We start from the raw sequence: 17,184 nt of genomic DNA on the forward strand, positions 1-17,184 counted from the left end.
GAGTGCATGGTTCAGCGGGTTAGCAGCATCATATGTCACATAGTGAACTGATCAGCTGTGAGATGAACTGAGTGTGCCTGTAGATGTTAACACTCACCCTGTGGCGGAGGAAGTCCAGTTGGGACTGTGGCCATGGGAGGGGGTTGAAGAGGGACTTGCTGTGTCGCATCCTGCAGTGTGAGTTTAGCACTTTGCCGTTAGGATGTATTCAAGGACTTGAAAATGTGCTTTTGCCTCATGAACCAAGATTTTGTGCATGTACCAGAGAGAATATCAGCAAGTGCAGCAAACATGTTTACTGCTTGAAACATGCATAAAGTGTGTGTGAGAAGGCAACACACAGTATTACAGTAGCTCTTCCTTTAAAGCACAAATAAACTAAGATGAGTCAGAGATATTTATGGTCATCCCCAAAGGCCGCTTTCTTTGGTGTCTTTCTCTTGTCTCTCCATATTTTCTGTTTCTTCTTACAGCTCAACATACTGATGAATGAATAAAATGCAGTTTAAGTTTATGGGAGATGGTTACCATTTCCTGATAAGTTCAACATGCTTTGCATAAATTTACTTTAGCTTAAGAAGCTTTAATTGACAAAATAATATTAGTAAACATACTACTTGAGTACTGCTTTAGACACAGAAAGATTTATTAGATATACTTTTCTTTAAAATTCACCATAAAAGTAATATTTCTACAATTTAAAGACATGCTGTCATTTTCTGTTTAATTATCTAATTGTTTATTTGTTTGTCAGGCACTTATGTTAAACTGCTGCATCAGTTTACAGTCTGTCCTTTTTGCTTATAAATGCCTCAAAAATTGTTCACTTGTCTCTCTGTCACTTTCCGTCCATCCTCGCATGAATCGTTCTGCTCTCTCTGCCCCCTGCGGCTGGGAGATGCTCCGTCACAGATTCAGCAGCCTTGAGCTTAAGTCAACCTTTTACTTCAGTAACAAAGAGGCCCATGTCTCCTATTCTGGGCTAAGTGCTTCTCACAATCAGCAGTTAGCTGTTGGGAAAACAGCGGTGCTCTTGCGTTTATGGTGTCTGCAGAGATCAGAGAGCAGAAAGACTCCTCCTGGCAGTGGAGGTTGATATCTACTGTAAGTGAGATGTATATTTGCATTAGCTTGCATTGTGTGTTTCCTGGGTTAGAAGGTAAATTCTTCTCTGTTATGTATTTAGTGTTTTGCACTGAAAGACATACTTTAAATATTCAGCTATGTGCTGCATTTGCGCTGACCTGTCTTATAAATAAAGATGAAAAGCATTTCTCTGTGGTCTCTAGGGAAGTCCCAGGACTGTCCTAAACAAGCTGAGTCACCTATGTTGTATCCACACCTTGTTTCTCACACACCTCGCTGCAGTGAGACACACATGTCTGTGTGTGCCTCTGTTGTCAGCCTCACTCTCAGCCGACCTCAACCTCATGGCTTAATGTTCCTGTGTTCTCTCTGCCTTTGAAACAACCGGAGAAAGGAGCACAACTGAGTTACATCATGTTTCTAATCTCCACATAACCTCTAAAAAGCACTGATTATCCAAGCCATTTCATCTAGTGTGTGTTTGTTCCTTTTTTAACCTCCGCTCCTCTCCAATACATTCATGCCTTAAGAGCTCTCTGCTCGGTTTTTCAATCTATTGAATCAGTTTTCCCCTCTTCAGTGTCACTTTGTTTACTCTCTTTTCCTTTTTGTTCGTAGTGTTTTTTGCCCTTTCTTCCTCCACACTGGCGCACAATGGTCACATTTGTCCGGCATGATACGTATTCAGAATCCCTGTTATTGGAATATGAAAAGATCTTTTTTTTTTTTTCCTTGAGCTCTTTGAAGATCAGAAGTACATAAACTTTTAAGTTATTGGTTTTCATTGGTGTTATAGAAGGTGCATATAATTATCAGCTGTCCAAATCACATGTAACTGAAAAGAAAGCAATGAGTTGACTTGATGTGCTCTTTTAAAGTCATATGTCACACTTTAACAATAAAAACCCTGATCCGCTAATAAGATAGCCAGACCCAATGGTGCAGGAGGTAATAGTTATCTGGGATATCCTGGTTGTGTCACATGACTTTACCCTAAAACTTGAAAAACTTATGCACATTTATTTTGTTGGGTTCAAAAAATGCTGTTGGGTCATGCATTCACTGAAATGCAGAGCTAGAAGCCAGATTACTATCTAATACAGGGGTAATGGCCCAGAATTTCATAATATTCTGGTAATTTCTATTAAAAACTGCTGGTGTGAAGCAATATTTTTAATTACGTTTGTTAAGCTGAACCACAGGCAGCTGAAGACTTTCCCAGCTGTCACTGTGCAAAAGGTGGGGTACTGTCAGGCCAGTCCATTTCACTGCTAAGACACAGACAGGGAGGCGACCAGATGTCTACCTACTGTCTATTTAAAATCACTAGTTAACCTTACAGGCTTGTTTTTGCTCCATGAGAAAAAAATGAATCCGAATAAGAGGAACATGCAGAAACCTTATTCAAGAGTCCAGTTGATGGGCCATCCCATCCCACACAACACAAGCCTTGGCCTGGTCTGGCATCAAGCCGACACTACTGGCTGACAAATGGTATGTCAACAGTTATGATATGACAAAGGTTTTAAAGTTCATAGCCATTAAGTGTTGAAAAACATGCGGTTCTACCCTTTCCTTACTTTACAGGACAACTTTGTATTTGAGTGCTGAGAAATTAAATAACTATTTACTATTCTGAAAAGACTGTCTGCTGATGCCTCCCTGACCACCAACAAATAAAACTTCAGAATGGCCATCCATCTGACAACTGACAAACTCTTTGCTCTTCTTGGCCATCTCTCGACACATGAACCAGTTTTCTACTTTGGTCCTAATTCTCTTTCTGTTGCGTCACTTGGTACAAAACCTTGTTCCTCTCCTGCAGTGAACTGCAGTTATATGCATATAATTATGTTTTTGCATGTTGTAAAGAGCGATTGTACTCTTGCAGTACTTGTCTTCTGATCATGTTTCAGTTTACAGTTTTTTTTTTAATTGGATTTTGAATTGTTAATTGTTTTTGATTGATTTTTCTTTATATAGTGTTATTTAGTAAATAGTCATTAAGTTATTCAGTCAAAAATGGATGTTATTGGTATAACTATCCCTGTTGCTGAGGTAGTTTTAGTCTGACCCAAACATGGCACATGGGTTGATTAAAGTAAACATTAGACTGACATCTGATGCCAGAGGTGTAAAAACGTTCTGGGTCACCACTGTGTGCAAGTGGCCTCGTGCTGGCCAGTGGGTGGGCCACCAGATCCAGGCAACCAAAGAGCTGTCAATCCTTGAGGTACATGGGCCGAGCATCCACAATCGGGCCAGAACAATTTAGATATGTGGGATCTTGCATTGTGGTGACTGCTGATTACTGCATCTCCTACATATGCCAGCAGTGTGCATGGACACCATATACAGCTTAGCTTAGTATGACAGTATGTTCCTAAATCATATCATTTGCATGAAACTTCACTGTTAGTCAAGTTTTGATAAAGTATTTGCAGTGGTAAGCACTTAAAATGTCAACCTGTCAATTTTACAAAGTTATGCATATCGTAAAGTGTTTCCCACTCAGTGAATAAAGTTATGGACTTTTTTTTTTGGACTGTTTATTGCAGCTGTCATTGTAAATATTTTTTATGTGTCTACAGGAAACAGTTGAATATGCCTTCCTCATCATTTTCACAATTGAGACCTTCCTGAAGATTATCGCTTATGGTTTGGTGATGCATCAGAATGCTTATGTGAGAAACGGCTGGAACATGCTGGATTTCGTTATCGTGGTAATAGGGTAAGTCCAATGCAATCCAATCCACTTTATTTATAAAGCACATTTTAAAAACAGAATATGTTTCCAAAGTGCTCCACATAAAAAATCAGCAATATCAATAAATAAAATTACAACAATAACCAATCTTCGAATTCAAATACTTTTGTTGTGCAATAGACATGAAACCAACTCATTTAAACATTTTGTGTCTTTTTAAAGCAAAGTCACAAGGTTTGGTTATTTTTAGTCTGTTGGGTTTGTGCCCTGATCTCAGTTTGACAGTTTTACGTATTTGTGAGGGGACAAGATAAAGTTGCTTAAGCCTCAGCTCCATGTGGCCAAGTACTAACAGAGACCCTGATACACCCACAGTATATGACCCAGAAAAGACAGAGAGAATAAATCAGAGCTTTACCACCACTGGAGTGAGTCACCATCTCTCCATACTTCATCTCCTCTCCTATTTACCCTCCCATCTTTCCCTCTTCTCTCCTCTCATTGACTGTCTTTCTGTCACACACTTCCACCCTCCTCTGCTTTGTCTCTGCAGCTCTTTCTTATTACTTCCTCCTCCTATTTTCGTGTTTCAGATGGTCCGCACTGTGCACATCCCCATCCCACTTTGCCCTCATTCCCATCTCCTGCACACTCTCCTCTTATTATTTTCATCCGTATTGCAGCTTTTCTGTTTTTTGCTCTTTTTTTTCCCCCTTCCTCTCTTTCTTCCCTCTATCTCTCCTCTAATACACACAGTCCAGTGGGTAGCTGGGTCAGATCTCTGTCTGTGTGCCGCATGCTGGGTTGATCTGCCATGCAGTCAAACGCAACGAAGGCTGCTTGTTTGATGAAGACTGCTGCTAAATCAACTGAAAGACACTTAGAGATAATTTTGCTTGTACAGTATGGGATGTCAGAGCAACTGTAAATACAAATATACATTTTAAGCAGTCTACCTTCCAAGTACTTACACATGTAGTAATCTATTTGAAAGCTAAGATACTTGTGATTTGAAAGTTTGAATGATATATTCTAATGCAGACTACATACATAACTGTGGATTTGGTGAACACCTATTTCTGACCAGTCATCAATTAAATTTATCACCGAAGCTGTTTTTTTAGTCTAGTGAAAGTTGATCCAGAACAAGTATTATCCATAAAAACCTGTTTTCAACAAAAACTGAAGGATTTCAAAGGGTTAGATGAAGCAGATAATCAAAAAGACACCTCCAAACAAAGCTGGTGTTGGACACTTGCATACTTTTGTTCGAAACCTTCAATTCTAACTAATTCTGAATGGAAAATTGAAGATAGCAATATGTCCTGAAACTATGTGACATGCCAAAAACCATGTCATGTCACATGGCATGGTTATACTTACTTTACCTCAGTAATTTATATTTATTAACAGCCTACAATTTCAAGTTAACCATTGCAACTTAGAGCAAAGTAGAAAAATGTCCTCTTGAAGGGTCTTAAACTTGGGAGTTTACAAACTAGTCCCTCTTATCAACACTGCTCTCTCCTTCTAAGTGTTTGTGTCCAAATCAGCGGCTTTGCTAGTGCATTGCATCATGTGGTGAGACATCAGCTCTGCCTTTGTGGAAATATGAGCGATAAAACATCAATTTGCAATTTTTAATTCCTCTTTTATAAAACTGCAACATTTTGCTATTACAGGCGAAGTAATGAGATCAGGTTGAGGGCTGGTTTTTATTAGGGGCTGAATAAAAAGGCAGCCGCTTCGCAGGCTGTTCACTGTTGCAACTTTCAGTAGTCTAATAGATCACTGTTTTAAGTTTAATACCAAACTTTAAAGAATTTAAACTAATAAAAAATAAATTATTTGAAACACAATGTGTCATACAGTGTCATGGTTCACCGAATGGCTTTAAGAAATTCAAGTCTAGTTTACTACAACAGGGTATTCATTCAGCTGTGGCAAAAGTATAAACACTACTGCTACTATACATTTGGATTGTGATGGAGCAAAGCATTTGGTTCGTCACTGGCTTCAGAGTCACTGGGAGAGAATCCTGGCAAATTATTTGGCTCTACTCAGGCTTGTTCGATAAAAAGCTGTCAATATGTAATAGAGACTTTTCTTTTGAGCATGATTGGATGACTAATGAAGCCCCCCCAGTTGCGGACGGTCAGTCTTCCAGCTGTGACTCAGTAAAACAGAAGTCAGAGCAGACTGCGCTTTAAGGCCATCAGAACTCCTTCCAGCTCTTATCGGCAGCTTCATTCACCGCTCTTACTCCACAGCTTTTGATGGGATGAGTCTAGATGACTTTCCCTCTTGGCAACGTGAGGAATGTCTCTCTGACTGTAATAAGGTGTCCACTTTCATCAGCAAAGACTTGTTCGGTGTTGATTTCACTTTGTGACCACAGTAGGAAGCAGTTGTGGGGATGCAGCCCTCCATCTATCTATCTATCTATCTATCTATCTATCTATCTATCTATCTATCTATCTATCTATCTATCTATCTATCTATCTATCTATCTATCTATCTATCTATCTATCTATCTATCTATCTATCTATCTATCTATCTATCTATCTATCTATCTATCTATCTATCTATCTATCTATCTATCTATCTATCAGTCTGCTTGTCTGTCTATCTAATAATAAGTTTGTTTTCTACCAGACTTTTCAGTGTTGTCTTGGAGCTTTTGACCAAAGATGAGAAGGGAGAAGGCGAAGGAGAAGAACCCCATCCGTCGATGCATGGGCACGGTGGTAAGCCAGGTGGATTTGACGTTAAAGCCCTTCGAGCCTTCCGTGTGCTGCGACCCCTGCGGCTGGTCTCAGGAGTACCCAGTAAGTGGTAACAACTTTTGAGCTCTGTATAGAGGCAGCGTGAGTTAACAGAGTGTGAGAAACATTTGCCTCATCTACTCTATTTATTATATAATTGTATTATTCCCTAATTCCCATTGCAATCAAGAGGAGAGTAAACAGTCGCACGGCAAGTCCAGATGGTCCAAGTGCAGTCTCAGAAGACTGTTTACCAAAAGCATCCATTCAGCATCCTTGTCAGTACCTCAGAGACAGGTGCTCTGAGTGTAATAACAATAAATAATCTGAGAATAAACACATCTAATATTATGATGAGTTGCAGTTAGATGTGCACAAACACCAAAGCTGTTAATGCTATTACAGAGAGTGGAGTGTCTTTTTTCTGATTAAAGGAAAAACATAGTGTTTGTATACATATTGCAAACTATTACATAAGACTTCACTATGACCCATCTCTACCTTTAATATGAATTTGAAACTATATTATACCATAGTAATTAACTAGACTTCAGTAAAGGATGCAGTGTACCTGTAGCAGGTACTGTTAATGTTTTCATAAAGGAGTCCAGCAGATCTAAGTGTTTATAATTGTATTTTAAACATTCAGCCACACAGAGATCAACTTGACTTCTTCATTTTCCTCTTTTCTTAGGTTTACAGGTGGTGTTGAACTCCATCATTAAAGCCATGGTCCCTCTCCTGCACATTGCCCTCCTGGTCTTGTTTGTCATCATCATCTATGCTATTATCGGGTTGGAGCTTTTCATTGGTAAAATGCACGCATCCTGCTTCATACCTGGTTCTGGTAAGTGCTCTTGGCAGTCTTTAAACATAAAGAAAACCAGCCTTTTATGCAATATGTTTGTTTTTAAGAATTCATCAAAATATGTTTATAAAATTGCTGATCTTGCCTTGTTTATTTGTAAAACTGAGGCATAGGACAGATTTTATTCCCCATATCGCTTCATCACAATAATGATTTTCAATATTTTTCCTATTTGGGATTGTAAGTTTCAAATAATAAAGTGCGTATTTTTTTAATTGCCTCAATCGATTCTGAACATTAATCTTCAAACAGATCTTTTTTGCTGTTGCACCAGTGTCAGCTTATCACATGTTGCTTTGCACGGTCATCCGCTTGAGGCACAGCTCACCCACACACTCATATGGTCTTCTTGGAAAATGCATATGTCGAGGCAATACAGCTTTCCCGAGTTAGTTTTATTACTATTTTTTGCTTATAAACCCTCCCAATGCAGCTAAAAGGTGTTGTTCGGCTATTCAGTAACAGAGGAAGATTTTATTTGTTAACATGTTAACTTTACACCATATATTTAACCACTAGAGTACATATTAACAGATACATAGAGTGAAACATGTTTTTACTCTGTAACTGGCTAATTTTATCTTTATTCTACTGAATAAGCAGGTAATACCATGTCTTTTCAAGAATAAAAAAAAAAAAAAACTATGCCAAGTACAGTTTGCCTGTGAATCTGTCACTGATGTAGGCTTTTTTAAAATCAGTATAAATGCAAGACCAAATAATGATCATACAGTCAAATAATCTTAGCTGTAATGATAATAGGAATGGTAATGGCAATAAGTAATGGGAAACATAAAATATAAATAAGGAAAAAGTCATTACTGCAATTAAATAAATAATTTTAACATGGCAACAATAATTATTTTAAATGTTAAATGAAATAAAAATAATTATAAAAAATAAAAATCTTTATAATTATAATAGGAAGAATGAAAATATTAATATTGATATTATTAATTAACCAGTGACTCCCCATTGTGTATGCACCACTTTTACAGTATACAGAGAAATGTTGCAGTGTTTCTATTGCTTGAAAAATTCGGCATGTTTATTTTTTTCTTTAAAAAAAAAAAAAATTAAAAAATTAAAATATATCTGCAACTGCATGCCATTTCAAGTATGACAATGTGCAAAAAGTTGTCATTTTTACATTATTGTTTTTGATGATTTGTAAGGTTAATTTTTTATTGTAAATACAACGTGCCTCTCTGATAGGTCATATTAGATGGAAATGCAAGTATCTAAACCCTGTGCATTAATGAAATAGATTTTTATCAACCTCTAATTGATGAAACCTTTTACTTTAGACGAGGGGCAAACATTAACTCAGCCTTTTTTGTATTTTTAAAAAGTCCTGAGCATTGTTGGTCGTAGTGCATCTTTATACGAACACATATAGTCGTCCTCAAATTTATTCAGACTCTCCCTGTAAAGAAGGAAAAAACAGTTGCCTGTGAAATAAGATGAAATAAACAAAAGTAATAATAAAATAAAAATTTAATGAAAATCGTTACATTATTTTATAATTCTGGTTCAAAAGAGTTTTTTTTTAACGCAAATACAATTAAATGACATATTTTACATCACTCATAAACTAATATTTTGAAGAACAATCCTTTGATGTTTCCACTACAATCAGGTGTTTCCTGTACCTCTCAATCAGACTTCTGCACCTGCTGACAGGTGATTTCTCCAACTGTTCATAAAAAAAAAAGCTCTAATTTGTCCAGGACTGATTTGTTTGTTCTTCATTCAATTAAATAAAAAAACAATGTCTTAAATCAATAAATTATAGTTTAGCAAATTTTTAGTTATTGTTCCTTTTTGCAATCTCCAGTTATTTGTAAATTCAGCCTTTTCTTTAATGCAAGGGTATGAATAAATCTGAGGACGACTGTAGCTTCCTGAATGTAAATACAAAGTGAGAAACTATCATATTTAATGCATTATTTTACGATAACACAAAGAGCCTGATGATTAAAAATCTCTCTGCAGAAGCAATAGCAGAAGAGGAACCAGCTCCATGTGCGATCTCAGGTCATGGGCGCCAGTGCCACAACGGCACAGAGTGCAGGGAAGGCTGGCAAGGTCCCAATGGCGGCATCACCAACTTTGACAACTTTCTGTTTGCCATGCTGACGGTGTTTCAGTGCATCACCATGGAGGGATGGACAGACGTGCTGTACTGGGTGAGCTTTATACTCGTTGTACCTCTGCACGCCCTGCTCAGTAACCTGTGACAGATACACGCCCTCGGCTTCAAAGTGTCTTATCATCATACACACAGCAGTGATGTGACTGACAATGTGATGATGAAGCAGATGATAATTTCCTGAGGCAGCTCTTATCACTCAGATATGATTGATTGCCTAAATGACTGAATGCATTCATCAACTCCTTCAGCAAAATGCTGCTGTTCTTGCATGATCTTGTGTTCCTATAAGAACTCCGCTTTTCTTAAGACTCCGTACCGTGTATGCTTTCTGACTTTTTCTGCATTTCATACTCCGTTTCTTCTCTTTATCGTCTTCTCCTCCTTCTGTTGCAACTCCTCGCTGATCCAGATGAACGATGCTATGGGCTTTGAGCTTCCATGGGTGTACTTTGTCAGTCTTGTGATCTTCGGCTCCTTTTTCGTTCTGAACCTGGTTTTGGGTGTGTTGAGCGGGTAAGAAACCTTCTTCTGTTTGAAAACAGAGACTTTCTGCTTGATTACAGGCTGAAGGTTCTCTGTTTTCTTTAGTCTGTGCCTGTTAACATCTGCTTTTGGCTCCTGTAGGTCAACGATGCCATTGGATGGGAAACCCCATGGATTTATTTTGTCAGCCTGATTATACTGGGATCCTTTTTCGTTTTAAACCTTGTATTAGGTGTACTAAGTGGGTAAGAGGCAACGTGTGCAGTGGTTTTGGTCTGCAGTGTGCAGAGCATATTTGATTGTGTTTGACAAGCAGTGGCAGCCAGATATAGATACAGTATATGCTATGGTGCAAATGCTTAAAATTTGAGCCATACACACACCAAAATAAATCCTGATCTTAAAACAAACATTTTGAGATGATAAACTTGTAACCTGTCTATGTTAGAGTATCAAAATAAATTATTTCACAGGCGTTTGTATTTCACCGCCCATGTGAAACTATTACATCCTTGCCACGGCAACTGCAAAGTGAGCATTTCTTCCCCCAGCGCACCCCCCAGCCCACCCAGCCTCCTGAGAGAGAAATTAATCTTATTGCTCGCCCTTCACTCCCTCTGTGTTCCTAAGCTCCGTCAAACCCCAGTTTACTTTCCGAGCTCTGTGGAGTGGGGGTGGGGTATTACAGTAGAATTAACTCTGGATAGTTGACCAGTTAGAAAAACTCTTTTATTTATTTATTTATTTATTTTATTATTATATTAATTTACTTATTTAGAAAGCTGACAAGGTTTATTCAATCATGAAATCAGTCCGTCTTGCTGTCTCATTCATCTGCTTTAAATTGGCATCATTTATTAAATCATTTCAGTTTTACCACCTCTACTCTGCAGGCTTCTTATCACTGAAAGTCTTCAATATTTTTATCACATACACTATCTAACTAGAAGCAGACATTTCTCATTTAATTAAGTTGTCCTAACAGTTTCCCATATTAAAGTTTCCACATCATCTTATATAATCTATAAATTGAGATAACGTGCAAATGTTGCATGTCTCCATGAAACCATCTGTCTACCTAAATTCCCTTTTCTTTATGATTAAGATGCTCGCCTGAAGGATGCACTACTGTACTGTTGAGCTCTATTTATAGTACCGTGTTGTCTTGAAAAGGTGTACATCTCCCTCCAGTGGCTACAGTTCAGAAAAGCACACAATATATTGACATGTTGTGACTCAAGTTTGCAAATTTATTCTTTACAGCATGAATGTGACAATAAACAGGAAAGTTTACACCGGATATGATCACACAGTGATTAAAGCTCCTGTTGTCTGACATGATTAGATGTGTTTTATTTTATTTTGTGTTGACAAAAATGAATGTTTGCTGTGATTGTATTGTGTTTGTAGTCTTTCATTCATTTATATGCTTTTTTTTCAACCCCAGTGAGTTCTCCAAAGAGAGAGAGAAAGCAAAAGCTCGTGGAGACTTCCAGAAGCTGCGTGAGAAGCAGCAGCTGGAGGAGGACCTGAAGGGTTACCTGGACTGGATCACCCAGGCTGAAGACATCGACCCTGACAACGAGGACGAGGCAGAGGAGGGGAGCAAACGTAACCGTAAGCACCCAGTTCGGTTTTCTTTTCTCATGCAGTTAAGATAAAGACTACGCAACTATCGCAATAGCTACAACCCATTAAGCAGGTTGACACTGTTCTTGCATCATTTAGTTAAATATCCAGAACTATTGCTCCACTTTTGGACTTTGTTAAAGAGACGACTACTTATCAGAGGTTATATCTTACATCTTATACAAATAGTTGGATAATAATAAGTAATCCGAAATATCTTCAGAAAATCTATCTTAAAATGTGATTTAAATAAAACTCACAAGCAGCTTTCAAGCATCTTCCAGTCTAAAAATGTTTCTGGATCCTTCTCAGTTCTGCGTTATTTAATATATTGTACTGTTAATCATGATAGTGTAATAATTTGCAGTAATGTCATCTAGATGCATGTGTTGTGTATATTTGAATCATACATACTGAATAATCATTGAGTTTTTAATGGTTTTGTTATATTTTCTTGGAAATATGTGATGAGCTGCAGTGACAGTTTGAAAATCACTGGTGATTTAAGTTAAAACGATATTTGGGGGAGACATTTATCACATCCCTCTGGTTCAGAACATTCCCTTTATTCTTGCTCTTGTTTTGGTTTCAAGTGCTCTATTTTCCTTATTGCCCCAGATAACTGATCATGTTCTTGTAGCACAGATACAGATTCCAGGCCTGTTAATCAGATAGAGTATCATATAAAAAAAAAAGAAAGAAAAAAAATTACTTGGAGGCCATATCTTTCTTGAGCCCAAAAATTTATTCTTAATGTTTCAAACATGCAGGAAAAAAATCAGACATTTTTCAACAGAGCCAGCAGTAGTGTAACCCAGTTTGTGCAATTCTCCATGTTAAGTTTGTTTCTTCATGCAGTCACTGACAAACAGGTTGAGCAAATAAAATGCAGGTAAAACAGTGTTAAAAGTAAGAGTCTGTATAATTAGAAATCTGATGTAATTATCAACAATGTTAGACTGTGTTCAACGACACCATTTAGAGGTATTTAGAAGTGTTTATTTTAAACATATAAAATGCATTTGATGCTGTATGTATGAATTAGTTTTGTCTGCATACTTGTGTATGCTACTGATGGAACTGGAGCACACTTTAAGTCTTGCTGCAGTTTATCTGAGAAGGAAAAAAAAAAAATGCATGACTTGAGCAGTGGAGAAACTCTTAATCCAAATCCTCTTTAAATAAGCAGCACACATGATACAGAAGAGACAACCTGCGTCGGCTTCACCGTACAGTTTTGGTTAGGTAGTTCTGGATCTCTTTCACTGTCTGCTCACTATGGTCTCTGTCTGTTGTTGCTTCTCCTACGTGTTTTTTCCTCTTTTTATAATTTAATGTTCAATTTTCATTCGCATCATTACGCATATTTTTCATAATGTCTGAAGATTGCAGTTAAAGTTACAGTATGTTAAAAGTGTTCATGCTGCTTATCTCCAGCATCCATTCTGGCTTTGAGTGTCTGTCAGCAGTACCTGAACCCCAGCTAACATGCCTACATGTTAGTCCTGGTCTGCGTCACCTGCAGATGCTTCCTGTGACTAACAGTTCTCTGTGTTGTTCTTCTGACCTCCTCAGTGTCTGCAGCCCATGTGGTTCCTGCTGCTGTTGTCATTGTTGTATATTGATATTTTGAATACTGTTGTTGTCCTGTGGTGTTGTCTGCTCTGACCCATTTTGATAGCAGCTCATTCTTGCCCCCCCCCCCCCCCCCCCCCCCCCCACCATGTCCCTCTGCTGTGCCGTTATGTCTGAATGCATGGGCTTGCATGCATTACACATGAAGGGGTGACTCTGGCTGACCTCATTGAGAAGAAGAAAGGAAGGTTTGGGTGGTTCAGCCAGTCGTCCGACACTCATGGTAAATCCTGTGGTTCTCCCTTCAGTGTTCTCTACAGTTAGTATGTGTGTGTGTGTGTGTGTGTGTGTGTGTGTGTGTGTGTGTGTGTGTGTGTGTGTATGTGTGTGTGTGTGTGTGTGTGCAAATAAATGTGTTTGTCTGCTGTTTTGATGCTCAAATTGTTCTGATGCTGAAAAAGTTCATGTGTTTTGTTGAAAAAAACAGAACCAAGCTGTTTTAGCTTTTAAAGTAATTAAAATATGATTTGTCATATTTGTTGAACCTAATAGAATGAACAGAATTGGTAAATATATTACTAAAGATGCCAACAATGATAGGCAAACGTGAATAAACAAGGAAAAAAAAAAAAAAAACACTTTTTTTTCAACAGTTTCAGTTGAAAATAGCTCTCAAAATTTGTTTAACCAAGTAAAAGAGAGGAAAAGAAAAACTATTCTGTTGTCTTATTAAAAACTCAGTGTGTCGTTGCTCTGTAGCCTCTAGTGGCCAAAATAAATGCTACAAAAACAAAGACATTAGAAGCCTATCCATCCATTTTGTGGCTGCTTACTTTATTATATTAGTTCAAATAGTTTTTAGGGGTTTTTTTTTTTTTTTTTTTTTTTTTTTTTTGCTAGAGTTGTTTTTATTTAACAAAGTGAAATTATAAATAAAAAACATTCCTAAAGAAAGTGTCCATGCGACCTTTTCTTGACTTTGAAAACTTATTAACTCCGAGAAATAAATAATTTTGGTTAAATTTTAGATATATAGATCAACAAGAATGTTGTTGTTTTTTTTCTCACTGGCCTTTTTTATGGCTTCAATATGAAATAAATGTGTTGTGAAAACAAATTTAGATTGTGACTTTGTGTGCATCTCTATAAGAACAACTTACAATCTTAAGAAATATGTAATCACTTTTTTACTCATTGCGTTCCAATATCACTTTTTTTTTTTTTATTCCTCCTTTAATAGTTCCTCAACAAAGGTCCAATGCAGTACTTCTTAAAATAAATTTCCCCTCTAAATGAGTCTAATTTGGAATAGAAATATGGTGTGATAGCAGCCACACGCAGTTAGCTGCCCCATTTCCGAAGCAGGAACTAAGCATGAATATAGGAAACAGGGCTAAACCCAGATCCCAACTCCGGCAGTCAGCACTATTTTCAGAGCCGAGAGCTGTCCCAACAGCTCAGGAATCAAAGCCAACACGTCTATGTAAGCTAAGCAGGAGCATGCTCCCTCACACGAATTAAACTGCTGAGACGTTTCACGCGCTTAATCATCATCTCGCTGCACAGACAATATTGCTTTGAGTGTAGCATTTCAGGGACAGTTTTAAGAGTCCTGTCCTCCTCGCTTGACTCCATTTTTCCGTCTGTTACTTAATGTCGGGATCAGCTGAACCCGATAGAGCAGCTGTCTGATCTCATGCCTCGTGTCAGCTCACTTTCAGCACCTGGTATTTGATATTGATAATGACAGTGAGCCGGAGCAACGATACAAAGCAGCTCTCTCTTGTCTTAAAAGCTGTTGTGTGGTTCTGGTGCGGCTTTGAAGATTAAAATCTTCATCAAATGAGTGTGACTCATTTGAATTCAGTGTATCATAATGAGCTCTAGCTTTGCTGATTTGTATGTTCCTTTTGTGTGTCTTTTCAAGTCTTTAATGAAATTAGAATTTATAAGAGGAGGACAAGCTCTGCTTTGTTTCTTCCCTATGGGATATGTTGCATTGTATTTTCCCAAAGAACCCTTTTCCACTGCAGAGTGATTATATGTCATGTTGTTGTTGTTTTTTAACAAACATTTATGTGCTGCTACAGCGAGTGTTCCTGCCAGTGAAACAGAATCTGTGAACACTGAAAATCAGAACGGGGAGGATGAAAAGACGACATGTTGTGGACCTCTCTGGTGAGGATGTGCAGCTTTTGTGGACAACAAACTTTGTTTTTAACACAAAGCATGTCCACAAAACATGTCCTGTTTCAACTGTTTTAAACTAGAGCATATTAATGTTGTGTTTACAATTTTATTGACCTTTATACAGTCATTGCTCCCAAACAAATTTTTAAAAGTTTTTCTTTCTTCCAGTCAAAAAATTTCGAAGTCAAAGTTCAGGTCAGTACATTTATCTCCCTGTGATGTTATATATGTGTTCCTTAGTATTGCAAAAACTGTATCTTTTACTGTAAAGTTAGTCCCTGTTTTACTTTATGGTGATTTTTTATTTGCTTTGCTTTTGTTTCGCTGCATTTAAAATGAAGTGTTACAGGGGTGATAAATTAACGCTTTTCATAAGGTCAGCATGTACTGAGAATAGCCTTACACAGTGTTTTCTACAACAGCTCATTTACTGAACAGTATGACTTACACAATTTTATTCATGCACCTCCCCAGTGGCTCCCTCTACCATCTCACACTGCGTTCTTGTTATGAATGAACACAAACTTTTCTTTAGAAATTTCCTTTAGAAACACTGAGGTGATCTTTCTATTCCACTGCCTCGACAGTAGTTTCTATCTGACCACATTTTGTGCTATTTTACATTGGGTTTTTTTGTAGAAAGTAAGAACACTAACGTCCTTCTGCACACAATGAAGTAGTTGTCTCTTCCTGCAGTCGGCGCTGGCGCCGCTGGAACAGGTTCTGCCGCAGGAAGTGCCGTTTGGCTGTCAAGTCGGTGCCTTTCTATTGGCTGGTCATCATCCTGGTGTTCCTGAACACTCTCACCATTTCATCAGAGCATTATAACCAACCTTTGTGGCTCACCCAAGTGCAGGGTAGGAATTCATTTGAAGTATAGAGATTGTCCAATTAATTTTATATTATTATTATTATAAAGTTGAGTGTTTTGTCTTGAAAACCAGAAAATTGATCAAAGTTGTCTTAATATTTCTTAGTAATAAAGTGAAGAAATATCTATATTGAACAACGGCTTTTCTGTGCTGCAAAACAATTATCTTTTGAAGCACAATTATACGTACATTTTTTGTTTATGTCTGGTTTTCTGCATTTTAGATGTGGCCAACAAGGTGCTGCTAGCCTTGTTCACATGTGAGATGTTGGTGAAGATGTACAGTTTAGGGCTACAGGCCTATTTTGTTTCCCTGTTCAACCGCTTTGATTGCTTCGTGGTGTGTGGAGGAATCACTGAAACCATTCTGGTCGAGCTGGAAATCATGTCTCCCCTCGGGATTTCTGTGTTTCGCTGCGTCCGCCTGCTGAGAATTTTCAAGGTCACACGGTATGATTATAATGAAAATGCGTCTATTTGCATGTTCTCAGTACACTGTAAGTGATATGCAGGTAATAGTCTGTCTCTCCTGTGTTCTCTTGGTCATCTGTTCCTCACAGACACTGGCAGTCTTTAAGTAACCTGGTAGCATCTCTGCTCAACTCCATGAAGTCCATTGCTTCCTTGCTGCTGCTGCTCTTCCTCTTTATCATCATCTTCTCACTGCTGGGCATGCAAGTGTTTGGTGGAAAATTCAACTTTGATGAAACCCAGACAAAGAGGAGTACCTTTGACAACTTTCCACAAGCCCTTCTCACTGTGTTTCAAGTATGAAAACCTTCATTTATATTTTAAATAATAATCCAGCTTTATTTGTAAATACTACCTATCAGCACATTGCTTATAGACATTAA

The 17,184-nt window shown here is 37.8% G+C and overlaps 1 protein-coding gene across 1 annotated transcript in view; it reads left to right on the top strand.

The window, feature by feature from the left end:
- Positions 1-17,184, top strand: part of cacna1da (calcium channel, voltage-dependent, L type, alpha 1D subunit, a) — a gene marked incomplete at both ends in the record, with an annotated part of 56,841 nt that overhangs the window by 12,816 nt on the left and 26,841 nt on the right. Inside the window, 12 exons of the mRNA XM_079242531.1 lie at positions 3,678-3,817; positions 6,450-6,622; positions 7,254-7,406; positions 9,423-9,616; positions 9,992-10,095; positions 11,513-11,682; positions 13,478-13,552; positions 15,360-15,447; positions 15,628-15,654; positions 16,156-16,316; positions 16,555-16,780; positions 16,891-17,098. Coding sequence (XP_079098657.1) covers positions 3,678-3,817; positions 6,450-6,622; positions 7,254-7,406; positions 9,423-9,616; positions 9,992-10,095; positions 11,513-11,682; positions 13,478-13,552; positions 15,360-15,447; positions 15,628-15,654; positions 16,156-16,316; positions 16,555-16,780; positions 16,891-17,098 — 1,719 coding nt within the window. The remainder of the gene's footprint in view (positions 1-3,677; positions 3,818-6,449; positions 6,623-7,253; positions 7,407-9,422; positions 9,617-9,991; positions 10,096-11,512; positions 11,683-13,477; positions 13,553-15,359; positions 15,448-15,627; positions 15,655-16,155; positions 16,317-16,554; positions 16,781-16,890; positions 17,099-17,184) is intronic.

The sequence above is a fragment of the Telmatherina bonti genome, assembly GCF_933228915.1.
Source record: "Telmatherina bonti genome assembly, chromosome: 6".
Taxonomy (NCBI): domain Eukaryota; kingdom Metazoa; phylum Chordata; class Actinopteri; order Atheriniformes; family Telmatherinidae; genus Telmatherina; species Telmatherina bonti.